Here is a 20,499-nt window from a genome sequence, read left to right on the forward strand (position 1 = left end):
AGCTGTATGTTCCAATTGTGGGTTTCATCCCACCAAGTTTCTATAATGGCAACAATATCGTATCTGCCCTTATTTACTTGAATTTCTAATTCACCCTGTTTATTCCTCATACTCTGTGCATTGGTGTATAGACATTTGAGTCCATTTTGATTGACCCTGTGTTTACTGTCTACATAACCTGTGCTATGCCTGACTGCCCCTTTTTTCTTGCCACTTGTATGATTCATGCACATGGTATGGCACTCACTATTAAATGCTTGGTTTTGCTTGACAGCAGGAGTGATAATCTTACCCTCATAAACATCCATGTTACATGCACCGATAACCCTATGAATTTTAGATTTCTGGGAACAGAAATGTTCTGTATCAATTAATTCTCTGTCCCCGCTGTTCAGTTTAAATGTTTATTCAGATAATCTGTGAATTTAATGCCAAGTAACTCAGTCCCTTTCTTGGATGGGTGCAAACCATCTCTTTTGTGCAGTTTTTCATTGGACCAGCTGCAGGCATCATGACTAATAAAACCAAAGCCTTCCCTTTTACACCACTCCTTTAGCCACACATTAAATTCTGCTACACGCTGGCCCTTCCATTTTTGTTCCTTATATACTGGTATAACCTCTGAGAAGATAAGCCTACAACCTATACTACTAAGTTCATACCCCAAGCTCTATCATTTACCTAGACCAGGGCTGTCAAACTTGTGGCCTGGATGCATCACACACTGGCCACAGCTGGTTTAGCAAAAGGGGAAAAAGTCCTGATACATCATGTGACGCCGCCATGACGATGCCAGTTTGACATCGCTGACCTAGACTTTTCTTCTCAAGCCTTCTATTAGGAGTCTCCTGCAGAAAAGCATGTTCAGTCCACATCTGTTTTAACTTGGCAAACACTATTCTACAGTGTGCTTTATTGGGGGATCCAGCCCTTCAATGATCCCTGTTACAGTAGTGAATTACTTAATATTATAGATATAACAAAATAGAGACACTTAAAATGATGAAATTAAAAATGAAATCTATATTAATTGAACACAGTTGTCAAGTTATTGTACAAAGTATCCCTGGTATTTCTTACAAGATATAATTTATAATATAATAATATAAATTATTGCTAATATTATATGAACCAATAAGTAGGAAAGAAGAGAAGAAGTTTTATTTATTAGCTGAAATACATACCGTATTTTTCAGAGTATAAAACGCACTGGAGTACAAGACGCACCAAGATTTTGAAATATTTTTTAAGGTAAATTTAAAAAAAAACTTTTTCCACTCTGCAGGCCTCCCAAATCCTCTGCACGCCTCATTTTTTGTAAAGAAATGGGGCATACATAGACTTTGGGAGGCTTGTAGAGTGCTCCTGGGGGCTGGGGGGGGGGGAGAGACCAAGCAAAAAAAGGCCCATTTTCGCTCATTTTTGCCCTCCCCAGTCCCAGGAGCACTTTGCAGGCCCCACAAAGCCTCTGCACATGCATTTTTGTGAAGGGGGTGGGGTTCGGGGAGGCCAAAAATGTATAATACGCACCCAGATCTTCTCCCTCTTTTTTGGGGGAAAAAGGTGCTTCTTATACTCTGAAAAATACGGTAGTTGTTAAAGAATTGGAAAAGAGTGAAAGTAGAAGACAAAGGAGAGCTGCAAATAAAACTTCAAGTTTAACTTTTCCTTGTAGGCAGACATGATTAAACAATTCTTTAAGTAGGATGAGATTGAAAAACAATCCTATAGATACAAGAACATTAGCAGAACCTGGAAAACATTTAGGATCTCTCTTCCCTCCCCAAGAGCGGGGCAGAAATTGACACTGATTTAATCTGAAAGACAGTAAGTGGCCCAAATTCAACCAGCTGGTTTCTGTGCCAAAAGGATTATTAGAACCTAAGTCTCCAGGCTCCAACTCCAATAGCCCAACCACTGTGACATGCAGTACAGTTTGGCCCCTGCATCATGCAACAGGTAAAGCAAAATCATTTATAAAATAAACCAGTATCACAATAAAACAAGATAATAAAAAATAAGACAGCTCCTGGTCCAATATAATAATCTACTTTTGCAATTTCAGTCACATATAAATTGGCCCAGTGAGAGTGGAATTTCTGCAACACTCTTTCACCCTGAAGGGTTTTATCAGCTTTCAATAAATCAGTTCCAGACATATCTACAGACTTCCCACAGTCTTCTCATTTAGAGATTCTATTTTCAGCTGGAGATAATCTAGCACTTAGTGTTTATAGTGTCTTCAATCTCTTTTATGTCATCTCCAAAAGAGTGGCCATCACATTTTTTTCACTAACTGCTGCAGTCTTGCCTTGAAGCTTAGCCATTGGGGAGAAGGGCACTCAGCCTGGGGAAGGCAAATTAATCTTATGTCCTACAGCTCTGTAGTCACACGTCAAACATGTAGCCAAGTATCACAAGGCTTCCCAGGACAAGGGAGGGAAGGACTCCCAAAAGAAAAGGGGAATTGTTTTTGATTCACGTTCTTGAAGCCTACCACTGGAGTTCTTCACTGAAAGTAATTGTCTGCACATCCTTCACTCTGTGTCATGGCATGCTGCTTACAGAGCAATTAGCAAATTTGCTGACTGCAGCAAGCTGGCTGGCAAGGCTTAAAATTAACATTATTTATATAGCACAATCAGTGGACATGACACTTGGTGGAACAATAACAAGTACAAAACAATATTCAGTTACACCCTTGAGTAGTCAGGCTGATGGGAAGTGATGGGAATTGTAAAATGAGATATCTAAAAGATGGGCATGAAAGAAGTCAAATGAGAGGATTGATACAGAAGGTGGGAGAGAAGCCCAAAGGACACATGAGATGTAGGTTTAAGGGAGCAATTAGGGCCAGGGAAGGCAGAGAGAATAACATCAGTTTTGATATAAATAGAACAAAGTGGTGCCCAAACTGGTCCCACATTTTTCACCACCTGTATTCCTGCCCAACCTGAAATTTGGAGGAAAACACTTTCAAACATTAAAAAAGAAAAGTTGCCAGCATCTTTTTTTCTTTCTCTCTCTCTCTTTGGGGGGTGGGGTGGGATGGGGGCTTCAAGTCAGTGTTGATTCCTGCCAACTGCCTAGATAAATCCCTGCACTTTTCTTGGCAATGTTTATGGAAGTGCTTCGCTACTGCTTCCTTCCTAGAGCTGAGAGACAGTGACTGACCCAAATTCACCCAACTGGCTTTGTTTCCAAGGTCGCCCAGTTTCTAGCCTATTGCCTTAGCCACTCACCACACCATTTTCCCTTACACAACACTCTTATCATCATATGAAATTGTTATTCAAAATGTGTCCACTTGTCTAGGAAAAAAGTAAACAAGATAGCAGAGAAATACCCCTTAGGTTAGAAGCAGTAAGAAAGAGCAATTTTTCGCAAAATAGTTTACTACCTCATCCCGGCTACCATAGTAGAATTTCTAACAAGGCCCTCTCGTGGAAACTATTACAAATGAGCATGAACAAAAAAAATTCAAAATTTCAGTTGTGCCACTATCTAGGATTGGAAAAAAATGGTAATGGGAGATGTGTACCTGGAGAGCAGGGCCGGATTTAGATGAAAAGAGGCCCTAGGCTATTCTACTTATGTTGCCTTTTCACCTCCCATTTTTAAGTTTGTAAATTACATGAGAGATAATAAAATACATCATTACCGTGATATATATCAATATATTAAATGAAACATGTTGTAATTGGTACTAACCTTTATAAAAAATGTGGCATGGATAATAAATAAAAATAAAAGGCCCCTCTTGATCTTGAGGCCCTAGGCTGAAGCCTAGTTAGCCTATAGCAGGGGTGTCCAAACTTGGGAACTTTAAGACTTGTGGACTTCAACTCCCAGAATTCCCCAGCCAGCTGGCTGGGGAATTCTGGGAGCTGAAGTCCACAAGTCTTAAAGTTCCCAAGTTTGGACACCCCTGGCCTATAGGAAAATCCGGCCCTGCTGGAAAGCCAGGATATGTGCACACACAGTCACAGGTGGGACATTTTTCAGTGGAGGGTTGCTCAGAGTTGAAATGGGAGGGCCATTGATGCTCTTTTGCTTATTTTCTTGCAGACATTTCATTATCCAAGCTAGGTAATGGCTGCAAGAAAGAAAAAAAAGCTCAGAGAGCACCAAAGACCCCCCCCCCTCCATCTCAACCCTGAATTATAAATATTCTCCTTTATTGGTACATTTTTCAATGAAAGGAATAATCACAGCCAAGTTAAATACTACACACCAGTATTTGAGCCAGCAGAAAACTATAGCAGGATAAACTTTACTTTTCCTACTCGTGATTTTTATGGTGCTCTCCTTGTTGCGCTTGTACAGGGCACATTAAGCATAGAGATTAGATTCCCCTGACTTTTTATCCCTCCCTTCCCACTAAACTTTACCAGCCAGTGAGAAAACATGCATCAATATTCTTCCTACAGTGGACTGAGGCTGGAGTTTGGGAGAAGAGGTTGACAAATGACTAGACCAGCAATTTTAGCTATGTGTCAAAATTCACTGGTTTTTGTGTGCATGCATGGAAGCATGACTGTCAGCTGATATATCTTTTTGGATAGCATTAAACTCATGTCCAAAAGGAGCTCTTTGAAATTTAGTGCTATTCCAGAAGAGTGCCAAACTTACTTTCAGAAGCATCCTGAACACCAGCTGATAGGTGCTGGCTTAGTTGTGGCATAAAGCAGCAGAGACAGTTCGCTCTAGTTTCAATAAGCAGCCCACTCCCTAACCCAGGGGTGTCCAAACTGGCTGGGGAATTCTGGGAGTTGAAGTCCACAAGTCTTAAAGTTCCCAAGTTTGGACACCCCTGCCCTAACCCCATCTCTACTTCTGGTCAGATGCTGATCATTCCTGATGGATTTTCACTACTTAAAGCAGATACTCTGGGAGGCACTGGCTAGGACGCAGAGAGGAGAAAGTGGCTCCATAAGCCCAAAGTCATCACATCTCCTAGAATTCACTTGGCAGCATTTTGACCAGCGAAGCTTTGCTTTTCACTTCGGTCAGGGAAACTTATCAGGGTGCTGCGCATCCGTGGCTAAATTTGGAGAAATTTGGTGGGGGAAACACTGCTTGGACATCAGTACAGATTTAAGCGTGCCACGGATACTGGTTGGGGAAGAGAGAAAGCCCGCGACATCATCTCACAACCGAGAAAGGATTTGCTGGGGGAGATCGAGAAGCAGCCGCCTGCCTGCAAGTGGAGAGAGAGTTCTGCCTTCCCTCCCCAGGGAAAAGGCAGCAGCTGGGCAAACGCCTTTGCGGCCCTTCTGGACCGAGGAGTCGCTGGGGGTGCCTGGCCCTCTTCACCGCGGATAACTAACTTCCATCCCGCCGGCACCTTGGCGAAGAGCCCCGCCCTTTCTCCCCTCAAAGGCGGAGCGGCGCGATTCATTGCACCGGCCATGCAGCCAACCGAGTGGTGAGGAAACAGGCCAGGCAGTGGCGCTTTCCTTCCGCTCCGCCATCTGCCTAACAGACTCGCCGCCGGTTTGATCCAAACAAAACCCCGAACCCCTAAACAGCAACGCCCAAAGGGCGGCAACGGCAGGCGGGCGGGAGCGCCGAGCCTTCTCGGCTCCAGGCGGAGCTGAGTCCGCGCTTTCTACGGTTTCAGAAGGCAGAGTCACGCGCCCGCCCGCCCGCCCGCCCGCCGGCGCTCGGGCTCGTCTTGTCTTACACAAGTTGGTCTGGAGCGGATGAGACCCGCTTTGGGGAAGGGCCGTTCCTCCTGCGGAGCTTACGCACTTGAAGAGACCCCGCGGCTCCACGTCCGCAGCAGATCCCTGCCTCGCTTGGAGGCGTGTCCCCAGGACGGGAAAGGTAGGGCAGTTCGGCGCGACGGGCCCGTCTTGGCCTGAAAAAAAGTTCTCCTCCTTCCGGGGAAATCGCCGCGACATCCTGGCGCTTATTCCCGGTGGGTTTCCATCGGGGTGTTTGGGTGTCGCTTCTTCCCTTCCCTTCTTCCTCTGCCAACTGTAGAAACAAGTTTCGTTTCCGTGTACGAAGCAGTGGAGAAGAGGCTCTTTCTTGGCTCTTCCTTCTTTCGACAGTTCCCTTTGGAGCACCATCATCCGATAGCCACATTATAGAGGCTGCTAAATTTGCTTATTGACCCCAAGGCTCCGTTCTTCAGGGGTTACTATTTTTACTGCCCCTTTGGTTGATTGCTATTTCTTGTTAGATCCAAAACTGGACTCTTCTTCTTCTCCTTCTCCTTCTCCTTCTCCTTCTCCTCCTCCTCCTCCTCCTCCTCCTCCTCCTCCTCCTCCTCCTCCTTCTTTGTTTTTCAACTCCTCATAAACAGGAACTAAATTTAGGTAACCACCTTGAAAGCTGAGTGTTTGTATTTCTTCACAGATGAAGTGTGTCCTCATTTCCAGTGAGGGTGCTGAAGTCCTTTTCTACTGGGCAGATCCGGACTTTTTGGCAATCCTACAGCAGCGGTTTGGAATCCAGGATCAGAACGGTGATGAAGTAAGATCTGAAGAGAGAATTAGTACAAATGCCGGAGCAGGAGATTGATGCTCTTGGGTTCAGCTCCATTTAGAAATTGTAACTCTTGAAGCATTAGAGCAAGTGTACCTAAGGTTTCTTTGGATGCCAAAATGGCAGCCTACCAGCTTTTGCAGGCCCCAGAGCCCCATGCAAGTAGATGGAGTCAAATGTTTTCAGGCCTGTTTTTACAGCATATGTTTTGTAGGTCAGGGGATTAAAGAGCACAATGGGTCCTTTAAGCCTTGCCAAATCACTCAAGAAAGGAGTAGTGGCCCTGTAAACTTTTGATATATTGCTTCTTGGTCTGCCGTGCAAGGCCTAATGTGGTTAGGTACATTAATAGTTACATGTTCCTGTTTAAGAGATCATGTTTTAACTTTTTGGAAGGTTATTGGGTTTCTGCTAGTCTAAGATATGTGTGCTAATCGGAAGACAGGAATATTTGCTGGTTTTCCTTCTTTTCACAGGTACCTTCTGTGGAAGACAGCATCAACACATTGTTTGCCCCCATAATCATCTCCTGTGCAACTATGCTAGAAAAGTTAGGAGACACATACACTTGCTTCTCTGCTGAAAATGGCAAGCATCTCTATGTGCTGCATATGGTAATTATTCACTGCTCTGTATTACAAGTAGTTGGTCAACTTCTAACAAAAAGAGGATAAATATCTTCTGGATGTGCCACTTGTTTTAGGACAGAAATGAACCGTCCAGTTTCGAAGTAATATTTTCTCCCTTCTCCCAAAAGGGTTTTGTTTCTAGGCAAAATAGAATCTTCTCTACAACTTGTACTTTTTTTAAAGAGAAGCCACAAATCAATCAACAAATAACAATAAAATGGTATTAAACAATATAACTTAAAACAGCAATAAGTAAAGATCACAATATCTTTCCCTGACACGGGGCCGCCTTATGTGAATTGCATTTTAGTTTTTATAAACATTAGGTCACATAACATTTGGCCACAATTAGGGGAGTATTTCAGTCAAAAAGGAGAGCCAACCAGATTTTTTTCTACAGTTTAGCTGGGGAGTCTCTCAATCTTCTCAGTTCTGAGTCTTTCAGCTGGAGGCAGATTTGTATATGAGGATGTCATAGCCTCATGACTGTGGCCTCAAGCCAAATTTGACTTTTTAATCACTAACTTAGGTGCCATGGATATCGAAAGCACATGATTCCATTAATGTGCATATGACGTCCCAAGAGAATCATCCTTCAGCTGGATTTGTATATAGTTCAACTCCTCTTAGATCCAAACTTGAAGGGAGGAGAGGGCTTTCCAAGAGGGATTTCTTGCCTGCAATGCAGGATAGGTTGTTAATTGTTTGCAGAGCAAGGGAAAAGTCTGCGTGGAAGCACTTTAAATAACTTCATTCTAACATCTTCCTTGAAGAGCTAATTGGTGTGGGAGGATGTTGAATACATGCTTTCTTAAAGTTGGCTGTCCAGGGCTATTTGCTATATTTGCTGTTGTTAGGCAAATCCTACATGATCACATGCAGTCAGATAATCACCATTTGCAACCTCCTGCTGGCTTCCCCATTGGCTTTGCCAGAAGCCAGCAGGAAAGATCAGAAATGGCAATCACATGATCATGGGATGTGACCATCATAATGCGAGCTGGTTGCCAAGTGCTGGCATCGTGGTCTCATGGTCTTCATATGACCATGGGACATTGCAATGGCTACACCTATGAGAAACAATCCTCTCAATCAATGATGTCACAACTTTGAACAGTTGCTAAATGAGTGATCACTGAACTATCTGCATTCTTTTCCTTATCTTTTGGTTTCAATGTTTGAAACTAAACTTGGTTTTTATAAAAATAATGTATAAATGTCATTTTGTTGTCAACCACGAGCCAAATGCACCCTGGAAACAATATATTGTAGACTGGACACTTTTTGATGTGTCAAACAATGTTCTCTAAAGTGAGCTCAGTGACTTGAACCCTCAATGAACTGCCTTTGACTTCAAACATTTAAAAATAAAAATGTGCTTAGAGTTTTGGAGCAGTAAAAGGGCTTTTAGGTAATGTTAGTTTTATGGTAAATGTTACCAGTAGTATGTTGTTTATTTTATTTTCCTGTCCTTGTAGCTGTGGCAGTTCTGTAGGTGTGTCTTGTTTGTTTTTCAGTTTGGCGAGTGCCTGTACATTGCCATGAATGGAGACGGCCGTGAGAGTGAGGATGATTTGCGCCGTCAGCTCTATGTGCTCAGAAGAATAACTGAGGCTCACTTTGGCCTAGTCACACTGGACAGTCACCTCTTCCATCGGGAGTGAGTGACTGGGCGAAGATGGGATTTTTGTTTTGCTGGATTTTTCATTGTGGCCTTTTCTTGAATGGAACATCCATTTCTTGGATGGAATATCAACATGCTCTTTATATTTTGTTCTTCAGCTCTACTAATATTAAGCTAATTGTGTAATCGTGCTAAGTGACGTGAGGGCAAGATCTTTTTCATTTTTGTCACTCTTGGAATTTAGACTTGTATAAATGTTGCACATTAATAATCCTGGCCATACTGCTGTAATAAAATGCGTATCAACTTTAACAACTTTAAGATGTTTGGACTTCAACTCTGAAAATTCCCCAGCCAGGAGGCTGGCTAGAGAATTCTAGGAATTGAAGTCCATATGTCTTGAAGTTGCCACAGTTGAGAACCATTGCTGTAATACAAATGTCTAGCCAATGGCTGTTCTAGGCATTGTAATGTTCAGGTACTCCGTGTTGGGAACAGCAGCTTCATGAAAGTCAATCTAATAGATTCTCTAATGCATATCACCTATGTGTTAGAAGTTGGTCATAAGGTTCTGAGACAGAAAAGTTGGCATTATTTATAATTGATAGGCAAAGACAGCAACCTAAAGATTTGTATACTTATAGTACGTATCAAGAACTGTGTTGTATTGCTAGATATATTAAGGAAGACTGAATAGTTGGGTTAAGGATGACTAGATGTAGATAGAAAGGGGGACCAAAGGGGGGCAAAGTATTGAGGGGAAGGTGATGAAAGGGAAAATTAGCGGTGGCTATACTCAGCTGATTGGCTGGGTTTTTTTTTTCTTTTAGACTTCGCCCAGTAGAAACTGAACAACGAGCTCACATCTGGGGGCTTTTTCAGAGCTTGCTGCAGACTTATAACCAGCTGCGTGAGGAAGACCAGAGTTTTGCTGTAGAGGTAAAGTAGAGTGGGGTTGTTGAAATGCTTGTAAGATTCATCACTTTAAGAATGGAGATGGGATGAAGGCATTTATCCTACATTTGTTTAGAGGAATAGAAATGTACTTTATGTACTACAGGGGAATTCAAAGGCCCACAAGCTCCAGAGGTAGGACTGGAGATGCTCTTGAAATATAAATGTCCCTCTGTTCATCTTTATCAGGCTGTAGAGCGGCTGATCCACCCACAACTGTGTGAACAGTGCATTGAATTCTTGGAGCGGCAAGTTGTACAGTACATCAATAGCAACACTGAACGTGCTGGACATGAAGTAGTGCATGCTTTCCTGCTCATACACACTAAACTACTTGCCTTTTACTCCAGGTAAAATCCTAGATCTTGTCAGTCATCTTCGGTCTAATGCAGGTGCCACTTTTCCCAGCAAAATGTGTAATGCTTCCCACTACCTGGGCTTCCTCCTCCGATACTTCCCATTTTTTGGGCCTCCAATTTGCTTTCTCTGTCCCTTTGGGAAGTTAGTATATGGCTTCCCTAACAATTACATTCTTTTTCTCGGGGGCGCTTTGTTTCCAGCCGGAATGCCAGCTCTCTGCGACCAGCTGACTTGCTCACTCTGCTCCTGATTGTGCAGGATCTATATCCCAGCTCTTTTAAGGACCAGCCTGTTCCTGAAGTGCTTGCCCAGGTAAAGGAATAACCATTCCATATAAAGGGAATAAGAATCTCTTGGTTTATCACCCTCTTCTTCCCTCCCGGTCTGAGAATCCCTTTGACAACTGTTTTGGGATGGAATGCCAAAGTAGAAATAGGTAGAAACAGAATTCTATGCTAGGGATCTTGAATTAAGAACTTTTATTCTTATAAATATTTATGTGCCGGATATAGAGCTATATGCCACTTTTCCTTCGGAGGCTTAAGACAACATGCATAAGCACTCCTTTCTCCATTTTTCTCTTAACAATAAAAAGAATTAGGCTGCAAAATAGTGACTGATCAAAAGTCTTCTGGAGAGCTCTTTTGGTTGAGAATGAACTTAAATCAGCTTCTCTTCAGTTCTACTATCTTAATTACTAAACAGCATTGGCTTTATGGGATTTGCACAAATGCCCGAATTTTTGAGTCTTTCTTGAATGACATTGTTAATTAATGATTAGGCTGTTGCACTACAATTCAGAAATTAATTCAAATCCTCAACAGCTGTAAATGTCATTGATATTCACTCCACCTATCTAAAATGAAGTTGAAAGATGTAGCGTATTTTTCGGACTATAAAACGCACTGGATTATAAGACGCACCATGATTTTGAAGAGGTAAATTTTAAAGAAAAGTTTCTGCATTCTGCAGGCCTCCCAAACCCTCTGCATGCCTTGTTTTTTGCAAATAAAAAAAAAGGGTGTGTGTGCATGCAGAGCTTTGGGAGGCTCTTAGAGTGCTTCTGGGGGCTGGGGGCAAAAACGAGCAAAAAGAGCCCGTTTTTCGCAAAAATGGCCTGTTTTGGGGGGGAAAGGGTATGCAGAGGCTTTGGGAGGCTTGTAGAATACTCCTGGGCATTGTTCCCTCTAAGGTGCACGGCTGCATGGCCACGCATGTGGCAAGAAAACACCGCGCGGCAGTTACAAACTGTGGAAGTGATTTCTACTGTCACAGGCTCCGGAAGCTGGGGAGGTCCTTTGCAGGCGGTTAGAACTGGCCGCCCGCGAAGGATCTTCCCGGACTTGTTTTGATCAGCACGAGGCAACTGACGGTAGTTTTTGCCAGCCGCGCCCGCTCAAATATTGTCAGTCGCCCCGTGTTCAGCAAAGCAAGCCCGGGGAGGTCCTTTGTGGGCAGCCAGTCCTAGCTGCTTGCGCCTGGCGCTGCGGCTGAAGTGAACCCCCAAAGCCCCCGCCGCCACTAGAATAACTGCTCCTCCTCGAACAGCACCACCACATTTGCTGCCCGACGCTGTAGCTGAGGTGAAGCCGCCAAAGCTCCCGCTGGCGCCCCTGCCCATGGCAGTGGCACCTCCCCCTCCGCTCCGAGCACCTGAGCTGGGCCCCGCGTTACCCCTGCCCCCTCCTCCTCTGCCGTGCTTTTGAGGAGCCATGAGGCCGCGGGAGCCAGTAGGGAGGCGGCGGACAGGGCGGGAGCAGGAAAAAAGGCCTCATGGCTTCTCAAAAGCACGGAGGCGGAGGAGGCGGTGGCAGGGGTAATGCGGGGCCCAGCTCAGTGCTGCCATGGGCGGGGGCGCCAGTGGGAGCTTTGGCAGCTTCACCTCAGCTGCAGCGCCGGGCAGCAAATGTGGTGGTGCTGTTGGAGGAGGAGGAGGAGGAGGAGGAGGCAGCAGTTATTCTGGTGGCGGCGGGGGCTCGTCAGCATCTTCAGCGGCAGCCCTGCCCCCGGTGAAAAAAACCGAAGATGGAGCAGATCCACAGAAATGATGTCGCCGCAACATAACTGGAGGAGGAATTCTGGGAGTTGAAGTCCACAGGTCTTAAAGCTGTCAGGTTTGAAGACCCCTGGGGTTTTTTTCCCTAAAAGGTTAGGGGTGCAAGGATCTTGTAACTTGACAGCTTTAAGACTTGCACACTTCAATGCCAGAGTTCCTGAGCCAACATTTTGGTTGCTAAGCAGGAGCGTTGTTAAGTGATACTGATATTATATAACACCTTTAATTAAGCAGGTACCTTGAATAAACATAACTGAATTTCAAATAATACTGATTTAGTTGTTGTCTTAGGTGACATCTGTGAAAAAAATTCAGGTGCTCAGGCATGAAAATGTGCCGCTCAAACACTATACTTTTCTGCTCACACTGAAAAAAAATTAGAGGGAACATTGCTCCTGGGGTCTGGGGGGAAATGGCCCATTTATTGCCCTCCCCAGCCCTCAGGAGCACTTTGCAAGCCTCCCAAACCCTCTGCACGTCCATTTTTGCCACATGGAAGGGGTTTCGGTAGGCCAAAAATTCTGTATTCAGTGTATAAGATGCACCCAGATTTTCACCCTCTTTTTTGAGGGAAAAAGGTGCGTCTTATACTCCGAAAAATACGGTAATCAATATAAGTTATCCTAAGCTCTTTAAAAGAAGACTGGGATGAGTGTGACAATTTCTATTTACAGTCTTAGCTCCTGTAAATGCTTATTTTCCCATGCTTTTCTACTATTTTAATTTCCCACAGGGCTACAAAATTAAGTTATGATTAGGCATTGTGAGAAATTAAACACTGGAAAAATAGCTTTTTGTAGTGGCACTGGATGCTGATGCCAAACCTGTCTGTTCAGCCTATAGAAGGAGAAATAAGTCTTCAGAGACCTCAAAGCAGTGAGAGTATTCCAGTGAACAGTCCCCTTTACCACAGCACTTCTGAAGAGCAGGTGAGTACTGGTTAGTCTTTGGTCCGATCTTCCATATACTTAATGTGTCTTGGGATTTGGATGCTGGATGTGGACTGGGTTTCAAAAATGAGAATAGCTAGAACACAAGAAAGCTTCTCTAAGGTTTGGAACGAGCTGTATGAGGTCCATTCTTTGCCCGGATTGGTTAATCTCTGTTGCACACGATAAGAATTATCTTCAGGGGCATATGGGAGGAAGCCATGTTGAGCTCTGGCTGAGTCAGTTCCCTTCCGCCTTCCCTCAGATAGCAGATGATCTCTCTATGCCTGAAGAGTTCTTCACCCCCAAGGCTTCCCCTAGCCAACAGAGCACGGGTGAGTTTGGGATCAATTGTGGAGAATATTGAGATGAGATTATGGAGAATGAGGGGCATTCTGTTATGGCTCTGAGTAGAACTCTTTCAGAAGAAATGGGTTGCATATTAATTGGCTGTAGTAAAATGGCATCTGCTATTATCTTGGCTTGCTTGCTTGCTTGCTTGCTTGCTAGGGACAGAGCTCTACTACTATTGTGACATTAGAAAAATAATGTCCTAAAGCTGAGAAAACCTGTGGAAAAAGGGATAGGAATAGCTCCAGATGCTTGGGTTAGATAGTGATGGTCAAAATCTCTTGTGCTACCATGTTTTCCCGAAAATAAGACAGGGTCTTATTTTCTTTTGACCCCCGAAATAAGCACTGCTTTATTTTTGGGGAGGTCTTATTATTTTTGAAGTGCAAGAGGCGGTGAACGTGGTCACCTCATGGCTGCTGCTGTGTTGCAATATTTTCGGGGAGGGCTTATTTTAGCGCATGCACTCAAAAGCCCGATTGGGCTTATTATCCAGAGAGGTCTTATTTTCGGGGAAACAGGGTAGTTGCTGTCTTTTTTACTTCTTTCCCATTCTTGGAGGTAAGGGTATCTTGGGTGCTTATAAGGACCATCGATCAGTAGTTATTATGCAGTTATTCCACATTTATTTTTAATGGACTTTTGTGGAAAAAAGAAAACGTGAGAACACAGAGGCTCCAAGTGGAAGATGATTGTGACTGAACATGACAGTAAAATTTTGTATTTGAGGCAGGGACAAGAATATAAGAAGGCTCTGTTCGGAAGCACTCTTAGACTCTCTTCTTTTTGTGCTATCTGAAGGAAGTGCCTGGACTGAGGGTGTGGATTCACAGAGCGATGGAGAGGTAAATTCTGCTGATTTTTTGGTAAGTACTTGGATCAGGGTTGGTAGTGTTATAATCCATTTTTGTTCTTTCATCTTTTGGGGATTTACTCTTTCCTACACTTTTCTCTAACCTTCACTTATTTTATCACCAAAGCAGAAATGATTTAGGGTACCGTCCACCCACTGTCCTTTCTGAAAGCCAAGCCTTTAGCATAGGCTTGCGTTCATCTTTTGTCCCCCATATGAAGAAAAGAATAAAATAAAATCTCTCGAACTCTGTAAAACTCCACTAAAGATAAAATGTAGCCATAGAGAAACTCATCAGTAGTAGATGGAGAGAGGTTAGGGACTGTTCTATAATGAATCAAAGAGTTCAAGACAAAAGAGATAACAAGGGATTTTCTTTATAGTAGTTTTCCCAGGCTTGGTATCCCCCAGATACATTAGGCTACAATCTCCATAATCTTCAACCAATATAGAAAATCCTCCTGCCTAGAGGATCTTAGGAGGCTTGTTCTGTGATACAGTACACAACTTCCATTTTGTGTAATATAGATGGATACTCTACCTACCCAGATAAGCATCCTCCAACCCAATTCTTTTTTGTCCTGGAAGAATCATTTAAGCTTTGAACAAGTTGCCTCATCCTAATTAACAAACAAACGAACTCTGGGTAAGTGTTCTATTCAAGTGTGAGGGAGAAGTTCCCTAGAACTCAGTTCTGACGAATATGTGCCTCCTCGTGATCTGCTCTCCACACATTCCCTGCTTGCTTCTTCAAATTGTCAGTAGTTGGAGCTATTGCTTTACATTGCCACCGCAAATTCAAAGCAATAGCAAATTATCTTGGCACATCCTTAAATCATAATGAAACAAGAAGTCTTGGAACATTAATCTCAATATATACGGCAGTTCATTTTATTTTAATTCCATGACACCTGTACATTTTCTTCCTAGCTGGCTGAGGATATGCTGCACATTGTAGAATCCCCAGCCTCAGAAGCTACAAACCCACGGAGAATATTTCTGGATGTCAACCTGAAAGAAGGCTATTGCCCCATGATGCCACACACAATGCACTGCCTCTCACTCTGGCCAGGCATCTTGCTGGTACTCCTCACAAAGGTGAACAGAGTCCATAGACGTTCATTTGATACCTTCCGAGTGGTGGTTCCTGAATGTCCATCCTTTAAATGGCCACCTTCTTTGCCTTCTAGAACCCCAGTTCCCAGGTGGCTCTTTCTCTCTACCAATTGCTGGATGGAATCCTGATGATAGAGAAGAAATTGAAAGAGGGACAGGAGAGCCGGCAACCTCTGCGTTCTCAGCCTTTATTTTTGGAGCTCCGACAGAGAATGGACAAATTTGTGAAGAAGCTGGGTGGGCAAGAGTCACAGGTAAGAATTAAATTCATCTACACAAAAAAACAAGTAGTGTTAGTGGATGTTTTTGCTCAATATAAGGAGGGCTGGGCTAATTACTGATAAAATCTAATCCTTCAGCATGGGATAGAATTGAGTAGACCTTTTACCGTGGTTGAGATCCCACTTTGCTTTGGGACTGATCACGAGACCTAGGTAAGAATGGAGCTGAACTCTGTTGTGCAATGGATTCTGAATGCCACTTGTTTCTCAATGTCCCTCAGTTACAGAATACTTGGCAGGAGTTAAAGAACAAAATTTCATCTCGAAGTGAGCCCGGGACTTCCTTGGAGTGAGTATTAGTCAAAATTATCACACCTGCTGACGGATAATGCACAAGTAAATTCATCCAGTCAAGCAGAATACATCTATGGCAGGGGTGTCCAAACTTGGGAACTTTAAGACTTGTGGACTTCAACTCCCAGAATTCCCCAGCCAGCCATGCTGGCTGGGGAATTCTGGGAGTTGAAGTCCACAAGTCTTAAAGTTCCCAAGTTTGGACACCCCTGATCTATGGGATCATTTAAATTTTGCGCCTGTGAGTATTGAGAATAGATAGCTTGTTTCAAAGAATTAACAAAGAAGAAACAAAGAGGTTCAAAATTATATAAAGCATATAGCGAGAACTAAAATGTAAAAGATAGAATAAGCAGGGAGTGGGCAATTTGTTGCTTTCAGAGCTCCAACTGATTAAGATTGTTAAAAACTGGAGGGTCAGGAGACCATTTCCTGAGGTAAGAAGCAGATGAAAACTAGTTTAAAGCTTAAAATTGGAATGCTATAATTTAAACAAAGCAAGAGATTTTTTTTGTCCAGTTAAAGAGTGCAGTACTTCAGCTAATAATTTTGTGTAGCAAAGAAAATATACAGAAAACATACTCAACTATTAGGAAAGGAAAAGAATTCCATATGGATAATTAGTTTTCCTGGGTTGCTGATACACTCCTTATAAAAAGTAATTGTAGAAAAAAAAATGGTGTGACGTTTAGAGTGAGAGCTGTTCTAAAAACATACTGATATTTATTTTGTTTCAGGCTTTTACAGGCATTTTGCAACGTCCGGCGACAGCTGTGTGCTGTGTACCGGCTTCTCTTCCTTGGATCTCCAGGGGCCCAAGGCCTGCCTCAGAACTTGCTGGAACGGGTGCAGCAATTCACACAGTGAGTGAGAAGGAGCAGAAAGATGAAATTGCAGCGGAGAGTCTGGTGGGTTGCAGGATTTGTAGGTGCCAAATACTGTTGTCCATGACTTGTATGCATAAGCAACATTAATATTTTGTTTATTTTTCTCCACCTTGTATTGTCAGGGACAAGTTCCAAGACTGGAAAGACTTCTTACTGGTGAAGAGCAAGCGTAATGTCACCATGGTGTCATATCCTTTGATGTTTAACCCTCCCCCCTCCTCCCATCTTTCCATTTTGGTGGGGGATGCTGGATGACCTATAGGGAAATAGAGAGGCTCTAGAGAAGAGAGAGGGAAGCACTGCGCAAAATACTGTTTTGCCAAGCAACCTTGGCAGGCAAGGAATTTCTTGGGAAAACAGCCTTGAGAACAAGAATTTCTTTTCCATCTTCACATGCACAAAACCCATTTAGTGTTTCCCTTGCTGTAGGCATGTGGCAGTACAGGAATAGAAGAGCACAGTTCTCAGGTTTTGGAACAGAGCAAAAAAAATTATGTTTTTGAAGGATAACAGAAATACAGCAAGAAAATACCCATACTCCTAGACAAACATTAAAGTCTAAAGAAATTAAATGATAGCTCTGATTCATTCAATTCTCTGTTTTTTTTAAAAAAATAGGGATTGGGCTCTTGACTCCAAAAAATATATGAAGTGCCTAAATATTGTTGTAGAGAGTGAACGTTTAAATCTACTGTTTGAGCTGGTCATGGCCAAAATGGAAAAGATGCCTATCTTTAACCAAGTTCTTAACTTGCTTTCATCCACATATTTGGAAAATTTCCCAGGGCTTGTGCATTTCATCTATGTGGATCGTACAGTAGGACAAATGGTGGCTCCATCACTTGGCATATCAGAGGAATCTTCTTCAGAATTAGGCAAAGGACCTCTACTTCAATTTATAAAGAAGAAGGTAATGTTAGGTGATCGACAAGTGTCTGTAGTGACATAATTTCAATGGGAGATTTTGAATGTGAGGTTTGGGCTGACTCTTAAGGAAACTTTTACCTTCCTTTTTCTGCCTTTGGTCCACAGGTATGGTCACTGGTGGCTTTAGCGCGAAGCTTCTTGCAGAAGGGATACACTACACTGATGGTCCGGGATGGAGATTACTATTGTACCTACTTCCTCTGGTTTGAGAACGAGCTGGTAATTGTGGAGGAGCCTGGAGCTCAGAGGAGAAGGGAGGGGAAGGATGCTACTTTACAACTTAGTATATAAAAGAGGTTGATACAGAAGCTGAAGACACTTTCTTCAGAGTGTGGTGCAAATGATCTACTGAGATTTGCTTTGGTATACCCAAATCAAATTCATAATCCTTCCCCATTAAATCCACAACTGGCTACTCCTAGTTTCTTTATTTAATTGGTATAATTTATGGCCCGGGAGAGTCTGCTTTTCTCCTGCTGCTGCTTAAACAATTTGGAATCAGAAACCCTTCCTGATTTATTGCAGGTGTTTCAGATGCCTACCAATAAAGCCAAATTTACTCATCTTTGATGAGGTATTGGCCTTTCCCAGCTTTGGGGATGAACAACTAATGTGGCAATTAAGTACTGACGACAGGAAGATAGTACAGACTGATGACTTTAGTCCAGGCTTTCTGACAAGAACTAAGATGAGGATGCCTTCTTTAGCCAGGAGCTAAAAATCCATACATCTGTTTTGGTTCAAAACATCTTTTCCCTGACAATTTCTTTCTGTTTCCATGTAGGGATATAAGCTGGAGGTTATGGAAGTGCCAGTGCTTTCTGATGATTCAGTTCCCATTGGGACACTGGCAGGTGATTATTACAGGTAAGCAAGGTTTTTGACTCCATAGATACTGATGGACGCAGAAGGGATTTGATTCAAGCTCTGTGATTAGATGAAAAGGACAGTGTTTACAGCTTAATTACTATCTCTTCCTCTTAGCAATGGTATAATTCACAACTTTGAAATGTGCGGCCTCCAACGTTAGATCTAAACCTACACTGTGGTTATCTTTGTGTGATATGAAGTTGAAAGGTGGTGTGACCATCAATATTCTTGCAACTTTATCTTTTACTTTGCATAACATTGGGAGAGATCTTTAAGTTGCCTAAAATTGTATGGCTATATTTTAAATTTTTCTAAGCCTCTTGATAGTTGAAGTGCAGAGCTTTTGTCTTTTGCTGGAAGGACCATTGAGACTTTGTAGAACTTACTTGATTTCACTTTTTTCCACAACCACCCACATTTACCCATTTTCTGACTCTCTCATACAGGAAACTGCTCCGTTATTTTGGCAGGAAACATGCCAATGAAGTGGTGAAGTGCTATGAGCTGCTGACCATCCATCTGGGCGTCATGCCAAATGAACTTATGATCCAGCAGGCACGCAGCTTGGCCCAGCAACTCTGGGAGCCAACACGCATCCCCTTGCTTTAGAGGGCTTAACTGATACTCAGTGCAATTTGGCTGTTTTCTTCTTTCTGGACTACGTTGCATCTCAGGTCTCTGCTGATTTTACTTCAGTGGGACAGGTCTAACTTGGGCAATGTTTTTACTTGACCTCCATTGGATTTTCAGAGCTAGGAGATCAACGTGTTCATTTGTTTTCCTTCACAACATCAAAGAGCTCTGTTTGGGATACCAAAAGTGATTCATGTCAGAGCACAGCTGCTGATATAGCATTGGCCCTTGGTGTGAACCTGTGATGGAGAACTTGTAGTACAAGACTTCCTTTCTTGCAACTGCACATCAGAATTTTGACACAGAAGCTCATTGGGCACAGCTTGTAAACTTATATGTTTAGTATAGTGCCTCATTTTGTTAGGCACTTCATTATCATTAAATATTTATCCTAAACTTGAGAAATGTAATATAGAATAACTTAGAGCAGAAAATACAACATTTTAGGCCTCTTACGAAATACAGAGAGTGCTGTCCACCACCCTGGCTAGATCATTCCAATTCAGTTTTTAAAATCTTTTTTGTAAGTGTCTACGTATCCAACGAGAGTCCTAAATTGCAACCATTCTGGTTTTTTAAGCATTTTAAAAGAATGCCTATGGGGCCCAGACAGCCCAAGATTAATGCTTAAGCAAATTAAGTATATGCTCAAGGTCCCAATGGATGGGGCTGGGATACCCCAGTGCCCCCTCCCCCAGCTATCACACCCTTAATTCTTTCACTGCCACATTCAGTTCAGTCTTTTTTTTTTTTTGCAATTATCTTTATGTTATCTTTATGTTCAACTTTAATTGTATTATTAAAAATATTTCCTTTTGCATGGTGACTGACTAATGTTAAAAAGTGTCAATCTTAATGTAAGTTAAGCAATGGAAGGACTGTAATGCATGTTGGGCATCAGTTGGCCTTTATCCCTGAAGGCATAGATCCTGGGGGCATTTTTTTTAAAAAAAATAATAATCTCCAGAGGCTTTTTGTGGGTTTTTTGTCTATATCTTGCTTTGCAGCATGCTCGCCTCCCATGTATTTATTTTATTCCTTTAAATACAATGTCAAAAAGGTGGGCAGGTGTCACAAGAACACATACACAAACACCATATTCTCCTCCTTTGATTTACAAATGTTTGTAAAACCTGTATCCAAAAAGAGACATGAACATAATGATAAAGCAGGAGAAGCCGCTAGGAAGCAGTTGCACCCCACGGCTCTGCCAGCCACCAATCAGCTGTCCATGAGCAGG

General features: G+C 42.8%; 1 protein-coding gene across 2 annotated transcripts; it reads left to right on the plus strand.

Annotated features, from left to right (window-relative positions):
- The first annotated feature begins 5,417 nt into the window (after positions 1 to 5,417).
- On the plus strand, positions 5,418 to 20,085 carry HPS1 (HPS1 biogenesis of lysosomal organelles complex 3 subunit 1). 2 transcript variants are annotated; one of them, XM_081954278.1, is made up of 19 exons: positions 5,418 to 5,829; positions 6,367 to 6,483; positions 6,972 to 7,109; positions 8,642 to 8,784; positions 9,579 to 9,687; positions 9,892 to 10,052; positions 10,263 to 10,374; positions 12,955 to 13,047; positions 13,313 to 13,382; positions 14,200 to 14,264; positions 15,182 to 15,349; positions 15,442 to 15,621; positions 15,870 to 15,937; positions 16,680 to 16,805; positions 16,952 to 17,016; positions 17,594 to 17,739; positions 17,862 to 17,975; positions 18,541 to 18,623; positions 19,073 to 20,085. In XM_081954278.1, exons 2-19 carry the CDS (start codon positions 6,367 to 6,369, stop codon positions 19,233 to 19,235), a joined length of 2,121 nt encoding a protein of 706 aa, XP_081810404.1. In that variant the 5' UTR covers positions 5,418 to 5,829; the 3' UTR covers positions 19,236 to 20,085. The 2 variants fall into 2 exon arrangements, with proteins under 2 accessions (XP_081810404.1, XP_081810405.1); XM_081954279.1 differs by having other exon boundaries at positions 5,824 to 5,923.
- Positions 20,086 to 20,499: the final 414 nt, after the last annotated feature.

The sequence above is a fragment of the Natrix helvetica genome (genome assembly GCF_964273705.1).
Source record: "Natrix helvetica genome assembly, chromosome: 5".
Taxonomy (NCBI): domain Eukaryota; kingdom Metazoa; phylum Chordata; class Lepidosauria; order Squamata; family Natricidae; genus Natrix; species Natrix helvetica.